Source organism: Trachinotus anak, unplaced genomic scaffold (assembly GCF_046630095.1).
Source record: "Trachinotus anak isolate AG129_WGS33_773 ecotype Australia unplaced genomic scaffold, CSIRO_AGI_Tana_v1 ptg000023l, whole genome shotgun sequence".
In the NCBI taxonomy this organism is placed as follows: domain Eukaryota; kingdom Metazoa; phylum Chordata; class Actinopteri; order Carangiformes; family Carangidae; genus Trachinotus; species Trachinotus anak.
Window position 1 is genome coordinate 3580613 of NW_027273874.1, and position 21153 is coordinate 3601765.

The 21153-nt window shown below is 42.5% G+C and overlaps 2 protein-coding genes across 4 annotated transcripts; one reads left to right on the forward strand and one right to left on the reverse strand.

The window, feature by feature from the left end:
- Positions 1-155: 155 nt before the first annotated feature.
- intu (inturned planar cell polarity protein) lies at positions 156-18263 on the forward strand. Of its 3 annotated transcripts, none has more exons than XM_071459019.1 (17): positions 156-915; positions 2486-3087; positions 4895-4980; positions 8773-8988; positions 10990-11108; positions 12013-12102; positions 12741-12818; positions 13058-13241; positions 13513-13566; positions 13951-14013; positions 14618-14836; positions 15187-15279; positions 15415-15846; positions 16204-16298; positions 16433-16622; positions 16773-16915; positions 17448-18263. In XM_071459019.1, exons 1-17 carry the CDS (start codon positions 830-832, stop codon positions 17557-17559), a joined length of 2862 nt encoding a protein of 953 aa, XP_071315120.1. In that variant the 5' UTR covers positions 156-829; the 3' UTR covers positions 17560-18263. The 3 variants fall into 3 exon arrangements, with proteins under 3 accessions (XP_071315120.1, XP_071315119.1, XP_071315121.1); XM_071459018.1 differs by lacking the exon at positions 156-915 and adding an exon at positions 1431-1747; XM_071459020.1 differs by lacking the exon at positions 156-915 and adding an exon at positions 1432-1747 and having other exon boundaries at positions 2486-2598.
- On the reverse strand, positions 18162-21038 carry ino80b (INO80 complex subunit B). The gene is made up of 6 exons (XM_071459040.1): positions 20902-21038; positions 20554-20678; positions 20026-20206; positions 19741-19898; positions 19339-19511; positions 18162-19239 (listed from the first exon to the last, which is right to left on the reverse strand). The coding sequence occupies exons 2-6, from the start codon at positions 20594-20596 to the stop codon at positions 18775-18777; spliced, it is 1020 nt and encodes a 339-aa protein (XP_071315141.1). The 5' UTR covers positions 20597-20678; positions 20902-21038; the 3' UTR covers positions 18162-18774.
- Between the last annotated feature and the right edge of the window lie 115 nt (positions 21039-21153).

Here is a 21153-nt window from a genome sequence, read left to right on the forward strand (position 1 = left end):
TTATTAGATGTGGATAAAGGACACTTTTACTTTTTTCACTTTTATATTTATTATTGCAATGACAATGACGAATGAAGTGTCTTATAAATGCATCTCAGTATGATTTTTAAGGTTTATTTATTTATTTTATTATTTTTTTTTTTTTACAGATTATGATATTTTTACCTACAAAACATATGATGCGTCAATACAATAAACAGCCCAAAGTAGCTCAGATGACCTCCAGCTGAAACATTACAATGTTTCTTGTATTAAATAAGAATAATCCAACTGACATAACAGCACCGACAGAGCGTCTTGCATTCATTGAGCAGTTCTGCCAAGGATCAAGTGGTGCAGCACCGTTACTTCCTCAGGCTTGAACGCTGTTTTTTTATAAAAGTACAAATGTGGGCTTGTCTGCTGCGCTTGTTAGCAGTCCAGAATAGGCGGGTCTGTACTCCACCTGCCAAGAAAACCACTGCTGGCCTGCAGAAACACTCAAACCTTGACAAAAAGAAGAAGAAAAAAAAAAAACCCACCAGTGTCTTTATTCTCCCTTTGAATGGCGCTGGTGTGAACCCTTCACCGCTCCGTGTCACCGGTTGACCTGAGAAACTGGGTTCCGGGTTCGCTCCGGTCGTGCAGACGCGGCTGAGCCCGCATGCTGGTGCTCATGCGGTCAGGAGAGGAATGAATTCAGATCCCGTCGGTGGCTGAGGACGAACCGTTTTCAGACCCTTTCCTTGCAGACCTGTCGGGGTTTTACAATGCGGCTTCACAAACTGGGCGGTTTAAGTTAACGCCGCATCGTTGGCCGCGCTCATCCCGGCGAAAACATGAAACACAAATGATGTTTAACATTTCTATAGATGGAGGATCATTCTCTAAAAACTTGGAGGACTTCGACTCTATCCGCAGTGTTCTCCTTTACAGGTCAGTAAAGACTTCTCACCGCTCAAGGACGGCCCAAATATTCAAGTAGAGCTTGTATGTTCTTTGTCTTTTTTCTCTTTTTCTTTCTTGTTTTTAATGCAAACCTGAAGTTGTGTGCTTTTGTTCGGCCAGAGGCATTTTGCCAGAAGTTTGCTGAATACCGGAGGGGATTTAAAACCTCTTGCAAGCCTGCATGGGGAGGTGGGGACGGGGTCAACAATAAAAAATATAAAAGAATAAATTAAAGTGCACATGTGGGAATTTAAAATTAATAGATGGTTGCAGCCATTCCTCTTGTAGAAAGAAAGTGGTTTGCGTGGTTCTTGTGCATTTTATCCTTTATGAATTAGTTTTATTTCCAGCTGGGTTTGTAGGATGGTGCTGTATATTATCAGCAGTGTTTATTTCTACAGGGTTAAATTGAATCTAAGTCTCTTATAAATATAATTTGAGAAGGTTTGTGTTGTTGTTGTTGTTGCTTCACGCCGTCTGTGACTCCTCTTTTAAAGCTTCTGCGTTGTCAGGGGCAACTGCGCCGTCCACCAATCAGATGAGGCGCAGACGCGTCATGTGACGCTGCAGGAGGAAGACTCGTCGGTTTTTAACAACATGGCGACAGAATATCACCGTTTGTTTTGCTAAAAAAAAAAAAAAAAAAAAAAAAGTGCGCAGAGAATAAAACAACTTTTAAGCAAATGGCCTCCGCGAATTCCCGCCGCTGTCCCGAAAAGGTTTTTGATGGCGGTGAAACGGAAGCAGACGGAACCGAGCACGACAGCGGCGGTGACTGTGAATCCACATCTGCGAGTTTCAACGGCTCCGACTACTCCGAGTAAAACTCTCCCTTTTTGTGTTTTTACAAATAAAATTAAGGTTTCACAAATGCTTTAAAGAGTATGTAGCCTATCGGGGATAATTTAGTCCAGATGTAACAGTCCGAGTTTATTGGTTTTGATCTGAACCTGGTCTGATGTGGTCTAGATGTGGGGAAAAAAAAGCAGTGAAATCTCCTCCTTTTTTTTTTTTTTTGCATTTTTACAAGTTTGAAAGTGGGTCTCAGACAGAATTAAGGTTTCCCCCCCCAAAGGTTAAGTTTCCTTTAATTTTCCAATCAGAAGCTGTGAATCGGAAGTGATTTCAGTGTTGTAGGAAGGTCATAGTGAAGCTAACAATACGAGGATGCTAAAGATTATAACAGATGACACTTTGTAGATTGTACATTGTAGAGGTAAAATTTCCATCAATCTGGAAAGATGCTGGTTTGGCTGTTCCCCACATACTGAAACTGTGCATGGGGATATTTCATTCGTCTCAGGACATAAATGAATAATGTGGATGTAATGGCAGGTAGAGCTTTTTTCTTGTGCACTTCACCCATCAAAAACTGCAAGATAAAGAACATTTTGCCATTTAGGTGCAGCTTTTAAGACCAGGAGTAGACAACATGTAAGGTCTCAAATTATACCTTGTCCTGTTTCATGTGTACTGTCTCTCGTCTCTACTTCCCAGTTTCAAACCACTGTGCCACTGATGCTAACTACCTCTAAATGCTCTGTTTGGTTTCTCTCAGTGACTTGGAACCAGAATGGCTGGACGACATTCAGAAGAATGGCGAGCTTTTCTACCTGGAGCTGAGTGAGGGCGAAGAGGAGGCTGCGCTGGCCCACGTGAACGCCAGTCAAGGTGTGTCCACTAATCATGTCCGCTTTAGCGAAAAGGAAGCAGAGATCATCACAGAGCAAAACAAGAAGCAGCGGTGCGGTTCACAGACGAAGGGCGAGCCTGCTCTTAAGAGGCTAGCCAGGATCCTGAGGAGAAAACGCCGGCCGTCTCAGCGCAGAGGAGGAGGGAAGGATGGGGGTAAAGACAACTCGACTTTATCACCACCAGCATCCATCCTGAAGAACCAGCCATGCCAAAAGCAGGGTGTGACTGTTCAGCAGCCGCAGCTGAAGGAAGTATGTGTCTACCTCAACCCTAAACGTCTCGGAGGTTCATCAACACCTCTCTCTGACAGTGGAGGCTTGTTGGAGGCTCTGCTGGGGGTGGTACATCGTCCGTCATGGAGCAGAGCACAGGGAGACCCTGCAGTTGTCAGACAGGAAGAAAGACTGACTGTTCATGGATTAATACCCAACAGCCCAGCCATCAAATGTGGCCAAATACTAATTGGTAAGACCATTATCCCAACAGTTAGTTGTTATACAAAACTACAAAATATTACCAATTTTTTTTTTTTTTTTGTCTAAATACAGTCAGTATTTTCTATACAGTATACAAGTGTAACGTTATAAGTTTACAAGGAGCAAAGACATGTTATCAACCTTCTTACAGATGGATGATCAATCCCCTCTAGTGTTCAGGAGAGTTTAAGAGCAAGAGATGACATGCATACACACCTAAGTGACGGGGGCATTTCATCTGAGAAGTGTGAGCTTCAGAGGAAAACTTTATCTGGATAAAAATAGTAGTTTTGTAACTGATCTTGTGCAGAGCGTGCTCTCTCCATTCTCAAGAAGAACTTATTACCCTCAAGACTGGGAAAATACAGCTCTGCAGCAGATATGATTTCAATAACAGTCATGAACCAACTCTGACTTATTCATTTGCACACCACACAAATGCACTGCCAAAGAATGGCCTGCAATTATTATTACATATTCACACACAGATATTTCTTCAGAAAATAAGAGCCCAAAGCTTAAACAATGAGCGTAACACAAAACATCTAATCAAATCAGCAGTAACTATGTAACTAAAGTAGAGGAAGGTAATTTGTGACGGTAACTAGATAGATTTTTTATTATTCTGAAGGACCGCAATTGAGGCTGTGTTAGTTGTTTTTTTTTATTCTTCAGCATGTCTAGATAATAGCCAAGCTCTTCATTGTGTTGAATCCATAGTAACAACTACAAAGTAATACAAATCATTACCATAGTTTTGGTTTTAATCTGAGTTGTAAAACCACACGGTTCTTGTGAAAAATGTGTGTAAGATGTTTAATAGCTACTTCCCACGGCCAAATTTGAGCAGCATCCATATTTAGCCTGTGCAAAACTTTCAGCACATTTTCGTAGAGAAACTCTGAGCGCTGGTTTGGCCCTTTAGAAATGGTAATGTGCCTGTTTGAAAGCGAGGCATCTCTGAAGTGATTTTCCTCTATCTGGGCTAATCATTGGGCAGTTTTTACTAGCAGACAGAGGAATGCCAGTTGTGCTTCGCCACAAATGACTACCCACATGAGTTACTGTTTAGAGAAGCTTTTATGCAGCACAGCTACATACTTAAACAATTAGAGTGGTTAAATACCTGAAATAGCTCTGTTACTGAGATGGTAGTGTGCCTCCCTGCACACAAGCAGGTGAAGCTTTTTACAGGGCATTTACTGGGTCTCTACAGGGCAGTGCTCAGGTCAAAAACACATACGATTCATATTCAAGTAGCGCTCTTATTTATCGTATAAGTCGAGGGAATATTTCTGACTGTCAGTGTCGAATTCCTAACCCTAATCTGGGTCAAATGTTACAATAAATTAGATTAGGCAGTATCGGGTGCGTTGACTTTCAAAACGACATGCAGGCAAAGTTTAAGGTACTTTCTTGTTACCTCTGAGGAAATGTTACAGAATCGCACCAAAGCATGAAGACACACTGCTTTGTTACTTTGCAACGTTAAGAAGCCTTTGTTATCATGTTATCATGCCTTGATTTCTGGTGCAATTCATCACCTTTTTTGTGGACAGTATTATACTTAACTGTGCATCAAGAGAATCCGCTTCGTGTTTCGATGTAGCACTGCTTCCCTCCCTTTTTTTTCTTCCAATTCTAATATATATTTTAAAGTGTTCAACAAACCATTTTTTAACGGATTGTAAGATGGTAAAACATACACTAACGGCATCATCCTGAGTTATTTTCTATTTACGACTTGATCCAGGTCTGTTACTGATGAATGTTTACCGTGTGTGTGCTGTGTCCAGGTGATGTGCTTGTAGCAGTGGACGATGTGGACGTGACCTCAGAAAACATTGAGAGGGTTCTGTCTTGCATCCCAGGACCAACACAGGTTAGTGGTTGCGTATAAAAAAAAAAAAAAAAAAAAAAATTTAAAAATCTGATAAATTGCACACCGTTTTGTAGTTTTCTAGATAGTAAATTGGTTTTCATGATTTTTTCTGCCATGCATTAAAATAAGTTGTTAATATCTTAGCTAGTACCCTATTGGATTAGCCTTCAAAAAGTGGCATTTGGGTCTTCAAAATCCTTCGAAAGCTAAACATGAACACTCAATTTGAGCAGTAAATATAGACATTAAATTGCTTTCAAACACATTGGTTCTTCTAAGATGCTAAAATGTATATAGAAAGCAGAAGCCAGCGCCGCTTAACATCAGAAAACCTTCAATTACTGAGAAATGATCCTTTGATCGGTAGCTTAAAAAAATCCATAGTCTGCGCCTCAGTTGTGCATTTGCACCAAGAAGCAAACCATCAAAAAGTAGGAATTTGCAAATGACAGAGTGACTACAGGGTTGATGGTGAGCACGGCGGATAGACGGGCCTGTGGTGTGACTCTTTTTCGGTGCCACAGGAAGCTGTTGTGGGATTGAAAGCTCAGCTGATTAGAAGATGTAGTCAGAAGCGAAATTACATCGTAGGGAAAAAGAGCGAGGGAGACTTTTCGGAAAAATACAAGGTTCCTCAGGCACCGCAGTGACTTTCAAAAAACTTGAAATAGAGTTGTATTGCTGACAGAATGATTGTTTTGTGTGTGTGTGTGTGTGTGTGTGTGTGTGTGTGTGTGTGTGTGTGTGAGTGTGAGTGTGAGTGTGTGTATTGGAGGGTGGTTTTTCTGTGTGCCAGCCCGCCCAGATGGAACGTAGACAGTACTTATTATATATGGAGGAGCAAATATTAGTATTACAGTCAGTCCACCGTGCTTTTTACTAACCCTGGACAAACTACAGTTACTCCTTCGTGCGTGTATGTGTGTGTGTGTGTGTGCGTCTCATCCATGAGTGAGCGCTAAATGACTGACATCAACAGACTGGAATTTCAGTGAGCACACACTCCAGTCTAACCACATCCTTATTATTTATGATGAGAGAAAGTGCTGCAGTTAGCCCACTCAGCCTCTTTATCCAATTATTTCCCAAATTTAGAGTTTGCCTTTTTCAAAGATTTCTTCCCTTTTTTTCACGTCTGAGTCAGCTCAGGTCCAATCAGAGCTACTTCCTGCATCCTCTGTGCATCCTAAAGAATCGAGGACGCTGTCGTTTTTAATCCATTTCACAAGCGTGGCCTCTCCCTTCACTCACAGACTTGTGAGCGAGCCAGGCAGAGTCACCATTTGAAAGGTACATCACGTGGCGTTCCACCACTGCTGGGCTCTTCTTTAATAATATCCCCTGAAATTGGCTAAAATGGCTGCGAGCCCAGTTGTAGGCGCCTACTGGAGAGGCGTGTGGCCTGTGGTTAGTGCTGACAGGCCTTAGAGAGTTCTGGGAGTCATCGTCGGATTAGAAAAATACAGTTTCAACATTTTTGACCAGTGAAAATGATCTTTTTTTTTCTTCAACATATTTGTTCGGCACCATATGGTCTAGCACTGAGAATAATACAGACCCTACTGTTTTGGAAGTTATGCTCACAACACCTCATTTATGTCTTTGAGCGTAACTAACTGGTTTTCTTAGGTCAGTTACAGACACAAACAGACATTTATTAGGAGCTGAATTTCTGTGTGTGTAAAACAATGTAAGCAGAAATGGAGCATTCAGTAAATGGCACATTTCACCGTCTGTGTTTCAGTCAAACACCAAAATATAGTTGGGGCGCGGCCAGTAAAGATGGAGCGGTTAGAACAAGGTCTCTGGTGGTTTGAGGTCAAATCCCAGCAGAGGCTCCACTCTCCTGCCGTTCAGCTTTTCTACCACATGGCTCAGTGAGAGAAAACTCCTCAGACCCACTGCGTTGCCTTTATGGGATATTTCCCTGCGTTACACAACACAGAGGTACAATATAAATGCAGTAAGTTCAGTAGGTAAAGACTCGTTTTGATTTTGTTGTTGTTTATTGTTTGTTTTGGCAGCAACTGGCTCATAGTGAACAGAGATGAAGTGTTGGGAGAAAACAGTCCGATCAGTAGTCGATAGTTTTGATAAAGTAACTGTGCAAAACAAACACATCTCTCAACAATATAGATGAAGCTTTGACATTTCAAACTTTGACATATTGGGGTAATCATGCTCTTTTTGACCATCAGCCTTTTTCATAGTTGTTGAAGAAAAGTGATCCATCCATCTGCACTGTTGCACTTTTATGACTAGATTGTAATTTTAAATGGCCAATATGGAAAAAGGGACCATATATTACGATGTATATAATGACATATAAGCTATAACCTATTACATATGTCACTGAAAGAGCACGTTCCTGTACAGTCGCTGTTCTGGCCGTCTCAACCTTCTCAATTGGAGAAGTTGGAAAAGAATTCAGCTGATTTTCTAAAAATAACTTCGAGCATTTTACTGAACGAAGGTAGAACCTTACTTATTCGGGACTCCGAACCAGTTCTCCCTGATCAGTGATTTCAGCCAGACTCTGCTGACCTTTAGGATCTTCTTCACATCTGACATCTGGTTCTGATTTACTTGAATTAACCTCAGCCCAGCTCCACAGACGGCCCCTCCAGCGCTGACAGGTTTCGGCCCAGAGTCCAGACAATGTGTGAACTAGTATGAAGCCATGACGTGTCTATAAATGAAACCTTTCTTTGTTAGAATTCGGGATTGTTGGGTTCATTCTGTACTCACAACGACTGTGCATATAATTTCGGGGGCATTACTAATATTAGCAATATACACATGTCTGTGAAAGTTCATCTCAATGATCCAGGTGGTTCAAAGTCTGTAGAGAGTTGAATTTAGAAAAACTCCAGTCCAGTGATTTAGATTCAACTTTCTCCAGACTCGTGATGTGTGGTTCATCTGTGAGGTCAACACACAGCCTCTGCTTGTTATAATCGGACTCAAATGACAGTGATCCCACAGAGCTGCAGTTTCTCATCCTTCCCTGCGTCTTGACTGCCCGTGTTTCCATGTGCGTGCACGTTGGATTTCCATGCAGCTCTGTTACTGTTTCCACTGCGCCTTGCTGCGAATGACAATGTAAAATAAAGCAGCGCAGTATGGAAAGTTAAAAAAAAAAAACAAACAAAAAAAACTACTGCATGAACGAGAGAAGATAGACCGTCTGTTGTCTTGCCACTGTTTCTTAGGCTTGCAGTGGTCTGGTTTTAATTTAGTGAAACACACTCAGACAAGCACGCACACACACACACAAACACACACACACACACACACACACACACACACACACACACACACACACACACACACTCAGATCCCTGCTATTTGTTATGCTGTGGTTAGGTCTGGATGTCGGTGTCACTTTCTCTCTGACAATCGCCATCCTGCTATCCACTTTTCTGCCTTTTCCCCTCAGTGAATCTGTAATGACTGAAACTTTTCTTCTGTCTGGAAGCATGGCACACACGCACTCCTCTACTTTCCTAAAACAGACACATGAGCACTGTTAAAATCCCTTGCCAAGTATAATCTAAGTGGAGCCATAGTGACTGAATGAATGAAAACTCTGAGGGGGACTGGTAGGCAGCTGATGCAATGATATTATAACAGAATAGCTGTTTTTGGTCGTCCTTTTTATAAATTATTTTCCTTCCCATAACTTATCCCTTTCTTCTCTCCTCCTCTCTGATCCCTTGTTCCATTACTGGATTTTCAAAACCATCTCTTCTCCATTACCTCTCTCATTTTCCATCTTGCCACATCTTCCAGGTGAGGCTGACCTTGGAGACAGTGGCTCTGGTGGACGGCAGCAATGCCAGCGACACTTCATCAACCCGTAAGACAAAGGTCTCTCCGCCAGTGAGCCAGCTGGTGCGCCTGCTGTGGGGGGAGGACACGGCAGAGCTCCAGATGTCAATAGGACACATCCCGCATATCGTCATGTACCTGTCACTTAAACTGGACTCGGCTTCGCCACAGGAGGAGGTCAGTTTGTATTAAAATGTGTGATGAGACATTTAAAGGTCTTTACAGTGTAGCACCAAAGCAGGGATGATTTGAAGGGTCTTCCAGTCCAAATGGAGTTAAAGTTTCAGTTTCTGAAAACTTTCTTGTGAATTGTAATAAATTTAACATAAACACAAATGGCAGAATAAGCTGAACGTAAAGGCTGTTGTTGATATTAAACCCTGGGTGACCACATATTGTTCCTTTTCTTTGGAAAGTAAACTGGTTTTGAGGAAACCCGATCATGACCCTGAGCGACCCTTCAAAACCGCACTTAAAGCACTGAACGATACCAAACAGACTTGTTTTATCATCCAAAGTGTATCTTGATACGTGAATGTGAAGAATGGCCTTAGTTGTGTAGGAAACCCCACGTCAAGGAGCGGAAATCTGTCTCTGGATTTCTCTGATGTGAGTCAGACTCTTCAGAAAACTACTGCTCTGGACGGCTTCCAGCGCCTGCGGGTGCTACTAACAGGAAACAGAACGAAGGGGGAGAGAAACGAGAGAAGTCAAGGAGCCCTGCCCCAAGCACAGCTCCTGTCAATAAATGATCCATCATTTTAATGCTGAGAACTTTATTCTCTCTAGGGTGAATCCACACGTTCCCCTTTTGGCAGAAGTGCAGCAGTCTATAAACAAAATAACATATTTCCATGTTTTAATTGGATCCATGCAAAGGGCAGTGTTTTATATCCCGTAAGGTGGGACACAGCTTGCCTCGTAGTAAAATGTTAATCCCAGAGTGTGTGTTTTCTTGCTCTGAGGAGCAAACCACACTCATTTGCTGACCGACACCTTCTACACTGTAATCACATTTTCCCTGCGGATGACTGTTGGCAGGTTTTTGTTTTCTTTGTGGCTCTGCAGTTCCTTTTTGTGTATCTGCAAGCCAGACTTTTTTTTTGTCTGTGTGTGTCTTGACCTAAACGGCAGTGCAGATAGAGAGAGAGTAGGGGTTGTCTGGAGCCACATCAGCCAGTGGTTGATTTTCTAAATGACAGTGTCGTGCTAAAACCCGCTAAACTCCGACTTTGATTTTTTAGTCCTTTGATTGCAGAGTAGCAGAAATTGGAGAGGTTGTGTGGTGGTATTTTTGAGTTTCGACTGTGCGATGATTTGATGATGTGAGTGGGGTTTTTTGTTTTTTTTTTCTCCATGTACAGACAAGATGTAGCCGAAGGGTTTCACTGTGTTGGTTGTTCTTCAGCAGCACTCAGACTTTTAGCAGACTCCCTGTGCATGGCTTTGACCCCAGGGTGAATATCTTCCATGGGCATTTGCTTGTGTCTTTGTTCTGGTTGCCAGGGCTGGAAGGGGCCGTTCTTTCAAGGTTTTTATCCCCTTCGTCCTTTGACTCTTTCAGCGGCTCAGCTCTTACCCACCATGTATCCTTCGAAGTTGCCAGCATGCTGCGAGGAATACTAATATCACAATAATGCACTGAATCTGCTCAGAGCTCTCTTGTGCTTTAAGTGTTTTTTCTGCAACATTTGGTCCTGTAGATTCAGAAATAAGTGTACATCAAGGCAGAAATACCATTGTAATTATTTGAAAATGAAAACACACATGACAGTTTCCCGGAGCATTAGTCAAATTCCTGTATTCCCCAATCTACTTTTCTTTACCGTGAAAAGTCAAACATAAAATATTTGAGGAACATTCATCTTTAAAGTGACATTTTTTTTTCTTCTGAAGATGGGTTTGACTGCAAAACTGAAACCAAACATTACTGAGATGACAGAACAAACATCCAGTGGTTCATCCAATCATTCTTCTTTGCTGCCCATAATTCAGAGCAGACATAAATTTTGGTAACTGAAGCATCCGACAGCAGATATTTCACATTTTTACGTGACATTTTTTGTTGATAGGCTAACCAGAGATTTTTCTCTCAGCTGCATGTATAATTTTCAGGGCGAAGAGCAACATTTAAGGCAGATATTCCAGACTATACTGTGTGTGTGTGTGTGTCTGCAGGAGGAGATCTTGTACCAGTACCCTGTGTCTGAAGCATCCAACCAGCTGAAAGGAGTGAGAGGGATCTTCCTCACTCTGTGTGACATGCTGGAGAATGTCACAGGAGGGAGGATCATCAGGTAACGTGGAGAAAACATAGTAATATGTAGCTTGTCTTGGCATTATAAACACTTTATGATCACTTAAGTGTGTAAAGTGTAAAAGAAATTAAAATGCACAATTTTTACTTTCAACCATGTTTACCAATCAGATATTTGACTTCAAACTGGTTCCTCGTGAGGTTAATGTGTCTAAATGTGAAACAACATTTCTGACTCAGAATTATTCTCATTATTGATTAATATGCAGATTATTCTCTCAAAAAATGTCTGTTGTTCTAAAGACAGTCAATTGTCACATTTCATAAGATAGAATCAGCAAAATTTCAGGATCTTTTACTTATAAAATTATTTGAAAGAATTGATTATCAAAATTTTTCACAATTAATTTTCTGTTGAATAACTTAATGACAAACTCTTTAAGTCAGTCCTGGTGATGATCCTATCAGATGATGATTTCTAACAGTTTTTCAACTATAATGATGCTCTCTCTGTACTTAAGTATAATGGTTTTTTAGTTGTAAACACATTAGCGATACATTGTCTTTGTCAGGCAGTACTGGTTGTTTGATGAAGACAGTGTGGGCGTATTCAGTGAAGTTTTCTGTCTTGCTGTTAAGAGCCGTCTTTCCACCCTCTGTATTAAATAAACAGCATCTTCCTCAAAATTGTCCTTCAAATTAAAGCCTGTGGCGCTTAAGAAAAGATGCAGTGTGTGGACAAACAGACTTCACTGCTCTTCTTCTAAAGTGGCACTTTATATAAAAAATTATAATAAGGCTAACTTTTCTGTTGTTTTTAATATCAACACAGTTCACAGTTGAGTTCAAAACAAGTGAGTTCGGAGAAGGTTTCAGCATTTGAGGGCACTATTGGATTTTAACCTTAGCGTTGGCGTTTACCTCTCCTCTGTCTTCTCCCTCAGTTCATCTCTCCTGCTGGGGAAACATCTGGTACATGTTGGCTACTGGAAGGAGAGCAACAACCTGTTGGTCATTGGTCTTCCTGCTGAGAGGTAGAGGGAGGCAGCACCAAACACACACAAACACTCAGATTATTACAATGTGAGATTCAGCCTCTGCTGAGCAACAACAAAGCGATCAAACGCAGACGCACACCCAACACAAAGCAGGATCTTGGGTGGCAGGTGTGAAAGATCTGACAGCAAATCTTCAGGATATCGTTTTTAAAATCAGGGCGATGATAATGGTGTAATAAATTCCCAGAGCATGACGTGTGCTCGAGAAATTACGTTTTTTTTAGGTGAAAAGGAAGCAATCTGTAAAAACAATTGGAAAGCACCACCCGTTTTTCTCAGTTTCAGCTCGCACATGTGCTGGTTTTTGTCCTTTGTTGGCAGGATGAAAACCTCTTTAAGCAGCATGTGCTTGTAAAATGGCTGTTGAGATGACTCATAAGCCACCTTCTCATTTTTAACAACCAGGTCGGCCCAATCAATCATCATCTCGGTTGGAAAAAAGGCTCATGGATCGATCCTTGAGGAACACCCACATGTCGAAAAAAAACAAGGATTTCTAAAATGCTTTTTCTTCATGGCTCCCAGCTGTCAGTTCAAATATTTGATAAGCAGTAGATCTGCTAAAGCTGACGTTTGTCCAGGTCTGTGTTTGACATTTTTCCATTTCCCTCCAGGGTTCCGCTGTTGTATCTGCAGACGGTGGTGGGAGACGTAGTCCGGACACTAAAAGTGATGTACGGCTCTTTAGACAGGTTTGTCAGTCTTAGCTTTCCTGTGGTCCTGCTGAGAGACCTGGTTAAAACTTCCACTGTGGCATTTTTAATCCTTAATGCAGAAAATACTGGAATAAAAAGTGTGTTCTACCAAAACAAAGCAAAAGTTGATTTCTTCAAACTCTTCACTCTCTCACTCTCCTCTTTTATCCTGTCTTCTTTCTTTTTTACCGTTTATGACGTTTATGACGTCACTGTGACCATTGTGCCCTCCACAGTGCGTTCGGTAAGGCAGACCACGCTCCCAGGTTGGACCATTTCTTCTGCCTCTTCTTCCAGCAGCTCATCCAGCCGTCTCGTCTGAGGGACGGCTCCTCAGCCCCACCCCCCGACGTCTCAGGGACCCTTTTCCTCGACGGACTGCCAGCGGTCCGGTGGCTCACTCTGCCTCCAGAAATCAAGGTGTGTGCATGTGGAGACTGTTCCTTCAAGTTTTTGAAGTTGATTGTTTTCGACTTGATTTGAATGCAGCTGTGGTGCCCTCTAGTGTCCACTGTTAAAAATGACACACATTGTCTTTATCCCTTAGACGCCAGCTGGATTGAAATAAGATGAAAATTTAATGATCTTCATGAAGCAATGAGGAGACTATAGATAACTCTGCAAGAAAGTGGACATAAAACACTAATAATTAAATACTGTTAAGCATCTGTTTGATTTTCTCTATCCACAGATGGAGGTGGATACTGTTCTTTCTGATTTTGAGTCTTCTGATTTTGGCGAAATGGTAAGACTCTGTAAAAACATGTTGTCAGTTACACACTTTTACCAGATCTGGTTCTCCACTCCTACTGTCTTGAAACATAAAGTACCTCTAAATTTATGCTGTCAGGACATTCGCCGAGACGCCATCTGTCTTCTAGCTTTAGCAAGGGACAGGAGAAGGTTAACCTATTTTTAGAAGCATGTTCATGCGCATGTGCATGTGCACACACACCACTGTGTGTATTTTTAATGAGAAGCTAATGGGGTCTGGTTAGTCCTTTGAATGTACAGCATTAATTAACTGACTACAGAGGGATTATTGATGCTAGAAGCAGTTAAGTCAAGTGGAGGCCATTATCCTTCAGAGTTCGTCTGATATTTTTATCTCTGTCTTTATGTTTTACAGTCAGAGGACTTTTTTGGCCTGAGGCGTCTGTATGTTATTCTTGGCTCTTGTTTGTTCTACAAGGTAAGTGTCACAGTCAAAACAAACACACATACACACACACACACGCGCACTTCAGTGCCAGCGGTCTTATCATATCTATGTCCTCCCCTGATGGTACCCCACCGTCTAGACAGCGATCCTTAAATGTCAACTCCAGCTCACAGAAACTGTTTGCAGACGATGGCCTTTCACACAAGATAACACAACGAGTCTGTCCTCTGACTCGGTGACAAATCATCAACCCAATCACTGTTAAAATATTAACTCAGTGGAAAGGGGAGGAGGAGGACAGTGAGCAGTGGACTGTGCAGCATCCTTTGTTTCAGAGAAGTTTTAACTGAATTGAATTGAATTTTTAAGTGCAACATATGTTCATGAAAAAATAATCAATACATAAAGAGAAATTTTAACATTTAAAATTTGACAAAGAAATATGGATCTGTAGGAAAGGTGGTTTTAAATAGATGATAATAATTATGTCTCTTCTGCACATTTTTAGGGCTTGAGGATAGACACATGGTCCAAAAGGGCTTTTTTTTGACTCACTATATTGTTGTTCTTTGCATTTATTTAGCTCTGTAAAACAATTTTTTGCTCAATCATCCATACCCTCTCCTCCTCCCAGTCCTACCTGATCGCCAACCATCTGCCTAAAGAGGACCTGCTGGACGTGTGCCTGTACTGCCAGCACTACTGCCTCCTGCCGCTGGCGTCTGAGCAGCGTGTGGGTCAGCTGGTCATCTGGAGGGAGGTGTTCCCCCAGCAGAGAGCTAACGGCGGCAGCAGCACTGCACCGGGCTACAGCCAGCCACAAGGACGACACTTCCTCCTCATAGTGGGGCTGGTAAGGAGGCTTGTTATGTGAGAGAACTGAAGATACATACACACACATAAGAAGCGATTTTGCTTTTTCTTAGTGTGTTTTCAGAAATCTTACTTGGGACAGTGAAATCAGACCCTCAGTCAGTTTGTTGGGCTGATTGCATAGATGTGTCCATTATTGCTCAGAGGAGTTCAGCATGGTGCAGCTTCAACTGTTTCAGTGTCTAGAAGTGGTTTTGTTTTCATGTCAGTACAAGCTGTAAGTAACCAGAGGCCATCCGTCGCCATCACCCAGTGTCTGTTCATTATTATATTATTGGTTCACCGTAAAAACCATGTGTTTGCTTGTGCTTCTCTTTCTCTCCACCTCAGAGACACTTCATGCAGTGTGTGCTGTTAGAGGCAGGTGGATGCGCTTCACCAGCGCTGGGCTCTCCAGGACCGGACTGTGTTTACGTGGATCAGGTGAATAAATAAAAATGGTAGTAAATAAATAAAACTACTGCTTCATTTGTCCTGTAGCAACCAAGAGAACCACAAAGAACCAAATCTGTTTTTCACCACAATATAAACTAAAACTCTCTCCTGTCCTGACCCCAGGTGAAGGCCACCCTGCTGCAGTTGGAGGTGTTGGAGGCAGGTATTGAAGAGCGTCTGAATGCTCCACCTGCCCCCTGCCTCTCCTGTGCCGACTGGTTCCTCCCTGCTGCCACAGCCCGCGACCGTCTGGACAGCCTGGCGTCTTCCTCCCCCGTTCTCAGTAAACTAGCCGGAGCAGTTAAAGGCTCCTCATCAGGGTCCAGAGGCCGCAGCCTGTTTGGGGAGAAGTCCCGCAGGTCCAGCCCGCAGAGGAGTTTATCGGACAGCGGGAGTGAGGGACAGATGGATGCTGGGTCAGGGTCCAGTTCATCAGTGGCTCCAGGCTTCAGTCCACATTCCACCCCGGACTCAGCGAGGAAGCTGGGGGGGAGACGGGATTCTCTGGGGTCTGGAGGGTCTGATGGAAGTGGAGGCAGTGGAGGCCTCTTCAAGGTGCAGTAGTGGTCAGACTTGAATAAAATTGAAATGAAATTTGGTGGAACCAGCGATTCAGCTGCTAAAGCATATCCAGAAAAGTTCAGATCCAGGAATTATTTAAAGATTTCTTTAAATAATAAATAGGAAAGTTTTGAACATTTTCATTGTATTTTTGTTTTTTTTTACTTTAATTGATATGGGGAAGTGGACAAAAGCCTTGGACTGGGATGTTGCTGGTCAAAGTGAATTTAGAGTTAGTTACTCTAATGATAGATATTAATTCAAATCTCTGACTTTATTGGACCTTGTACTTATCATATTGTAATGTATTGCAATGTTCTGGCTTACTCTTGTCATTTGCCCTAACATCAGATTCCCAGGATGAAGCACCCAAACCCATTTTACCTTGGTACCTTAAAGAAGACCCTAACTGAGAGGGAGACAGAGGAGATGTATAACACCATGAAGTAAGTGATGGAGAATCATCTTTTCCATTCATTCCAGATACATATGTAAATTATTTTTGGCCAAAACCTGCCATAAACTAAAAATGCATTCGTTCTCAGTAGCTGTATCTTTCTGTCCTGTGTGTTTGTGACAGACTAACCTCAGGTGCTGAGAACACCTTGTTCCACTACGTCCTGATGGAAACTGTTCAGGGAATCTTCATCGCTCCTACTCACAGAGAAGTGGCCCAGCTCAGCGGCTCCATTCACCCACAGCTCATCCGCAACTTCCACCACTGCTGCCTCTCCATACGGGCTGCGTTCCAGCAGAGCCTGCCGGCCAGGGTGACTCATGTTGCACCACGATAGTCTCAACCTCAGACAGTATTTCACTTAACTATGCAGTTCACACCAATCAAAAGGAGAGGTGTTAAAGTCCAGGCCACCCACTGGGATGAATCCAGTTGATTATCAGTGTGATTTTCTTTCCTGCAGGGTCGTCGGGCAGCAGACAGGCCGCAGGGCGGTGGTTGGGGTCTGGGCCCTGTGAAGGAACACGGGGTCCTGTTCCAGTGTAAACCTGAGAACTGGACCGACCAGAGGAAACCTGCTCCCACCATGACTTACTGGGTCATAGGGTACATCAGCTGTTTTAGTTTTACACCAGTGGGTCCAGAAATGGAGAATGGGACTATTCAGATCTCTGTTTGAAGCAGGATCATAGTGTATCATCTTCAGTGAAACGATCCTTGGATATTGTAGATACTAGAAAATTTGTTAAATTTGACTTAGGTCTACATGCAGCCACTATGTCTGTGTTTCATCTCAGAGCAGCAACTTTCTTTTTAACCTCCAGTGAATGAGAGGTTGAGAGGAAACATTCACTTGACAAGTTGTCAGGTTTTGCTCCTTTTTTTTAAGGTTTTTTTACTTTTAGAATGAAACAAGTCTCTTTGAACACATTATAGCTGAGACCCAAATTACCAATCAAATTACCACACACTCATTCTAAGCAGTATACTGTATTGTTTATAATTGGGTCACATTGTGGGCTTTTTGTACAGTTTTTGGTCAAATTACTCAGATTTTCTGCATTTCCACTTTGAATATAAATTAAGCCATTTATCTCCATCTAAAGTCATTTTCTCTCATCTTTTCTTTGACTTTCAGGCGGATGTTGCTCGAGCCCGTCCCTCAGGAATTCTATGTGTGTTTTCATGACTCGGTGGCAGAGGTTCCTGTGGAGATGGCCTTCAGACTCTCCTTCGGCCTGGCCTTGTGATGCGTCATCTCTCTTTAGATTAGTGACAAGGATGGAGATTTGCTGAACCAATGAAGCATCAGCTGCATTCTCAGGAAAACGCCTCAGACTGTGGTGCTTGTGGAAAGCACCTGAGAGAGAACATGTGGGACCTTTATGCTGGTTTCTGTGGGATAATGTAAAATGGGCCTACGTGGAGTCTGACTCTTACAACGTGCCTCCATTTTACAGATGAGTTTCTGCAGATAACAGCAGAGCGTGACCGTGGCCTTATAGCAGTGATAAGCAAATAGCAGGCCGGCTGCTGGCCTCAAGTTCAAACCAGGACGTTTTTGTGCCTTGTTGTTCAACCAGGTAACATGATCCACATCAAAAGCAGTTCTGGGCTGAACAGAGATGTGTTTGTGTATATTAAAAGCCACTCAATCGGTGAATACCTCAGGCATGTTGGTGTAAACCTCTGATAAGAGCAGACAAGACCTTCCAGTGAGAGCAGTCGCCCTGACAGTTTGCTGCCATTAAGTTTACAAAGCTGGACCAATAAAAATTATGCTGCTGCGCACATCTCCATGCTGACAGAGCAAATAAGGCTGTATTGATATTTTCACAAATTGTATGCAGTGTTGGAAAGGAATTTCATTTATTAATTTAAGTACGTTTGTATAGTTTTGTATGGAAATTGACAGATTTGTTACCAAAATAAACATTGTTTGAGATTAAAAAAACGTTTTTCATTCTTTAAACTACTCTGTCATGGAACACCCTTGTCAGTTTTTTAGCATAATTTTCACATTATTCACAAACTGAGATGTTAAAGCCAGTGGAAACAACACTACCGTCTCAAAACTTGTACAAAAATATGGGTTTTATGTAGTCTTCAACAAATGGAAATCATAAATATTGAATAACGTTTGTACACAGATTTTGATATCATAATTGAGTTATGTTACCACCATCACCGCAGGGAAAGCCATTATTATCAATATAACACAACAAAAACAATTCGATAAAAAGTAAATCCACAATGGATTTGGATTCTGAGTCCTGAAAACGTTTACGCTTTAAGTCTAAGTTGAAATGATAGCTTCCACATGTGTGTAGCCAAGAGTATCCATGTAATGTAAATTTCATTAACATTTATGACCATGCAGACAGTGGACACCTCATCGCATCCCAGTGTAGCACAGGCAGAACTACAACCACGGCCATTTTAGACTACACCTGTCCCTGTTAAATTCAGGCTGCGCTCTGAGCAAGCAGCAGGTTCCTCTTGTAGCACTCAAGGCTGCAGAGAGGAACCCCGGTCTTTGAGCAGGAGTACTTCTTCAGGTTGGTGCAGCCGCTGACTCCGCAGTTCAACGGGGTCGGAGGTGGAGGACAGGGAGGCGCCGGGTCCGGAGCTGGGACTCCTGTGGGGAAGGAGATGGCCATGCCCTGAGCAGAGTCACTGTACCGGATCATGGGACACTGACTCTGCTTGGACTTCTTCTCCTTCATGCTTTTGATCTTGGCCTTGCTGGTTTTTGTCAGTCTCTCTATTGTCTGATTCTTGTTCTCTTCTGCTTTCTTGGCGGCCTGCAGGCGTCTCTTTCGAGCTCGTTCCTCCCGCTTCTGCATCATCTCTGCGGTCATCTCCTTCTCCTTGTAGCCCATGGGGAGCTCCAGGAGAGGCTGGCTCTGCTGCTTGTGCAACAGGGCTTTCTGAACAGAAACAACAAAAAAAGCTCAGGGATAAATTTTTAAACAATTTTTGATCAACAGGTGATTGAAGTAGTTATCTTTTCTGTTTCTCTTCCTCACCTGTCTGGCTGTGAGTAGAGACTCATCAATCTCTTTCTTCAGCTCTCCATTGTCATCGAGCTCTCCCTTCTCCAGAGCGTCCAGCCACCTCTCCTCCTCGTCCACGGGCCCAACCAGCATGGAGTCTGAGTCCATGTCTGGCATAGGGGATGTGGCCAGGTTGCTGTCTTCATCTGGTACAGGACAAACAAGATAAACAGGATGGATTTATTGCCCAACAAAGGCAAGAAAGTGGTCTTTAATGTTGAAAAAAATCATTTAAAAAAAAAAGATATTTCACTCAAGTTACATTAAAAATGTGTCGTTTAACTTTAAGGCAGCTTTTAAAACCAGAAAATATATAAATAACAGCATAGGAATATCATCTCCAGGTAAACATTATCAGCTTCACTTGTAACTTACCCAGCCAAGCTCGATATTGCTCCAAAGGCACAGAGGGCTCATCTTCATCCTCATCATCATCGTCATCATCTTCATCGTCGTCATCATCATCGTTATCAATGATCATCAATGGAGAGGGAGGACGGGCCACACCAGGATGCACGGTGAAGGTGGGAACACTGGTAGAGGAAACAGGGAGACAGACCTTTAAATGATTGTGTACTGGTCAAACTGGCAAATCATCACCAGTACAGCTGCTTGTAATAGACTATGATCAACGAGGCCACCTTCAACATCACAGCTCACCTCTTGGTCCCCAGCGTCTGTCCGCCCAGTTTGATCTTGAGTCGGAGCTGTGGAGGGGGCCGTGGAACCACCACAGGCTCGGGCTCCGGGGCCTCATTGAAGCTGTGGTGCTTCCTCTTGTGCTTCTTGTGCTTTTTGTGTTTCCGCTTGTGAACGCTGTGCAGGCTAGAGCTGCCTTCAGCTGCAGAAGACCAGAAGGAACATGGGTATTAGAAGCATGTTGAGTATATGTCTCAACAGTTTGAAGGGTCTCATTATTCTAATTAAGTGTGCAACCTAAATTGAATATTTCCAGCCTTATCCCAAATATAATGCAGTTATATTCAGTTAGTAGTTGACAATATATTGTGTATGTATACATAACCCAAACTAATGCATCCCTGCAATAAATCCTCCCATAAAAAAAACTAGTAGTAGAAAAAGGGTACTATAAATATTGCATCAGATGTATCCAATACGCTGATAATTAAGTGTATATTTCAGCACAGGGAGAGGAAAACCATGGCTATCAAAATTTTGCATACTCACCGAGAAACCTGGGGTGAATCATCATGTCTTTTCTTTTCCCCATTTAAACGACGACAGGGATGTAAACAGCAAGGACAGAACAGCCAGTCTGCAGCTCTACATAACAGCTGAGGTCTCAAAGTTACCTACAAAACTAACCTGATTACTCTGGACTGCAAAACGCACAGAAACACACCTGGTCCCTCTCAGTTCAATGCAACATGAATGCAGACAGCTAGAGTTGCAGTTATCTGAGTGTTTGTTAGCTAAAACACGAAAGCATATTTTATTTTCAGTGTATTTTATGCATCTATTTAGTCAATTGTAAAAGGCTAACTAAAAGGAGGAGGTCGTCAGCTTCAACTTTACCTTATTCAACAGGGGGGGTCTCTCTCATTTGCTAGCAAACACTCCGCGGCTACAGCTAACGTTAGAAACCCCATCGCAAAATGATCAATTTTAGGGAAAAAAATGCGGAAAATACTGCAAACCTAAAGCAATTTTGTCCGCAACTGATCAGACTCAAGCTACAAATTGTGTTATTCGCAGTTAGCACAACTCGGCTAAGCTATGCTAACAACACGGAAGTTCGTCCGCTTCGTCGTTTTCCGGTCATTCTTC

Coding starts and splice junctions, on each gene's coding strand:
- intu (XM_071459018.1), top strand. CDS start 1,611: ATGGCCTCCGCGAATTCCCGCCGCTGTCCCGAAAAGGTTTTTGATGGC. Junction 12,103..12,740: donor ATTGGTCTTCCTGCTGAGAG/GTAGAGGGAGGC, acceptor ATTTCCCTCCAG/GGTTCCGCTGTTGTATCTGC. Junction 15,847..16,203: donor GCAGTGGAGGCCTCTTCAAG/GTGCAGTAGTGG, acceptor CCCTAACATCAG/ATTCCCAGGATGAAGCACCC.
- ino80b (XM_071459040.1), bottom strand. CDS start 20,596: ATGGGGAAAAGAAAAGACATGATGATTCACCCCAGGTTTCTCG. Junction 20,207..20,553: donor GATTCACCCCAGGTTTCTCG/GTGAGTATGCAA, acceptor GGTCTTCTGCAG/CTGAAGGCAGCTCTAGCCTG. Junction 19,899..20,025: donor CAGACGCTGGGGACCAAGAG/GTGAGCTGTGAT, acceptor TTCCTCTACCAG/TGTTCCCACCTTCACCGTGC.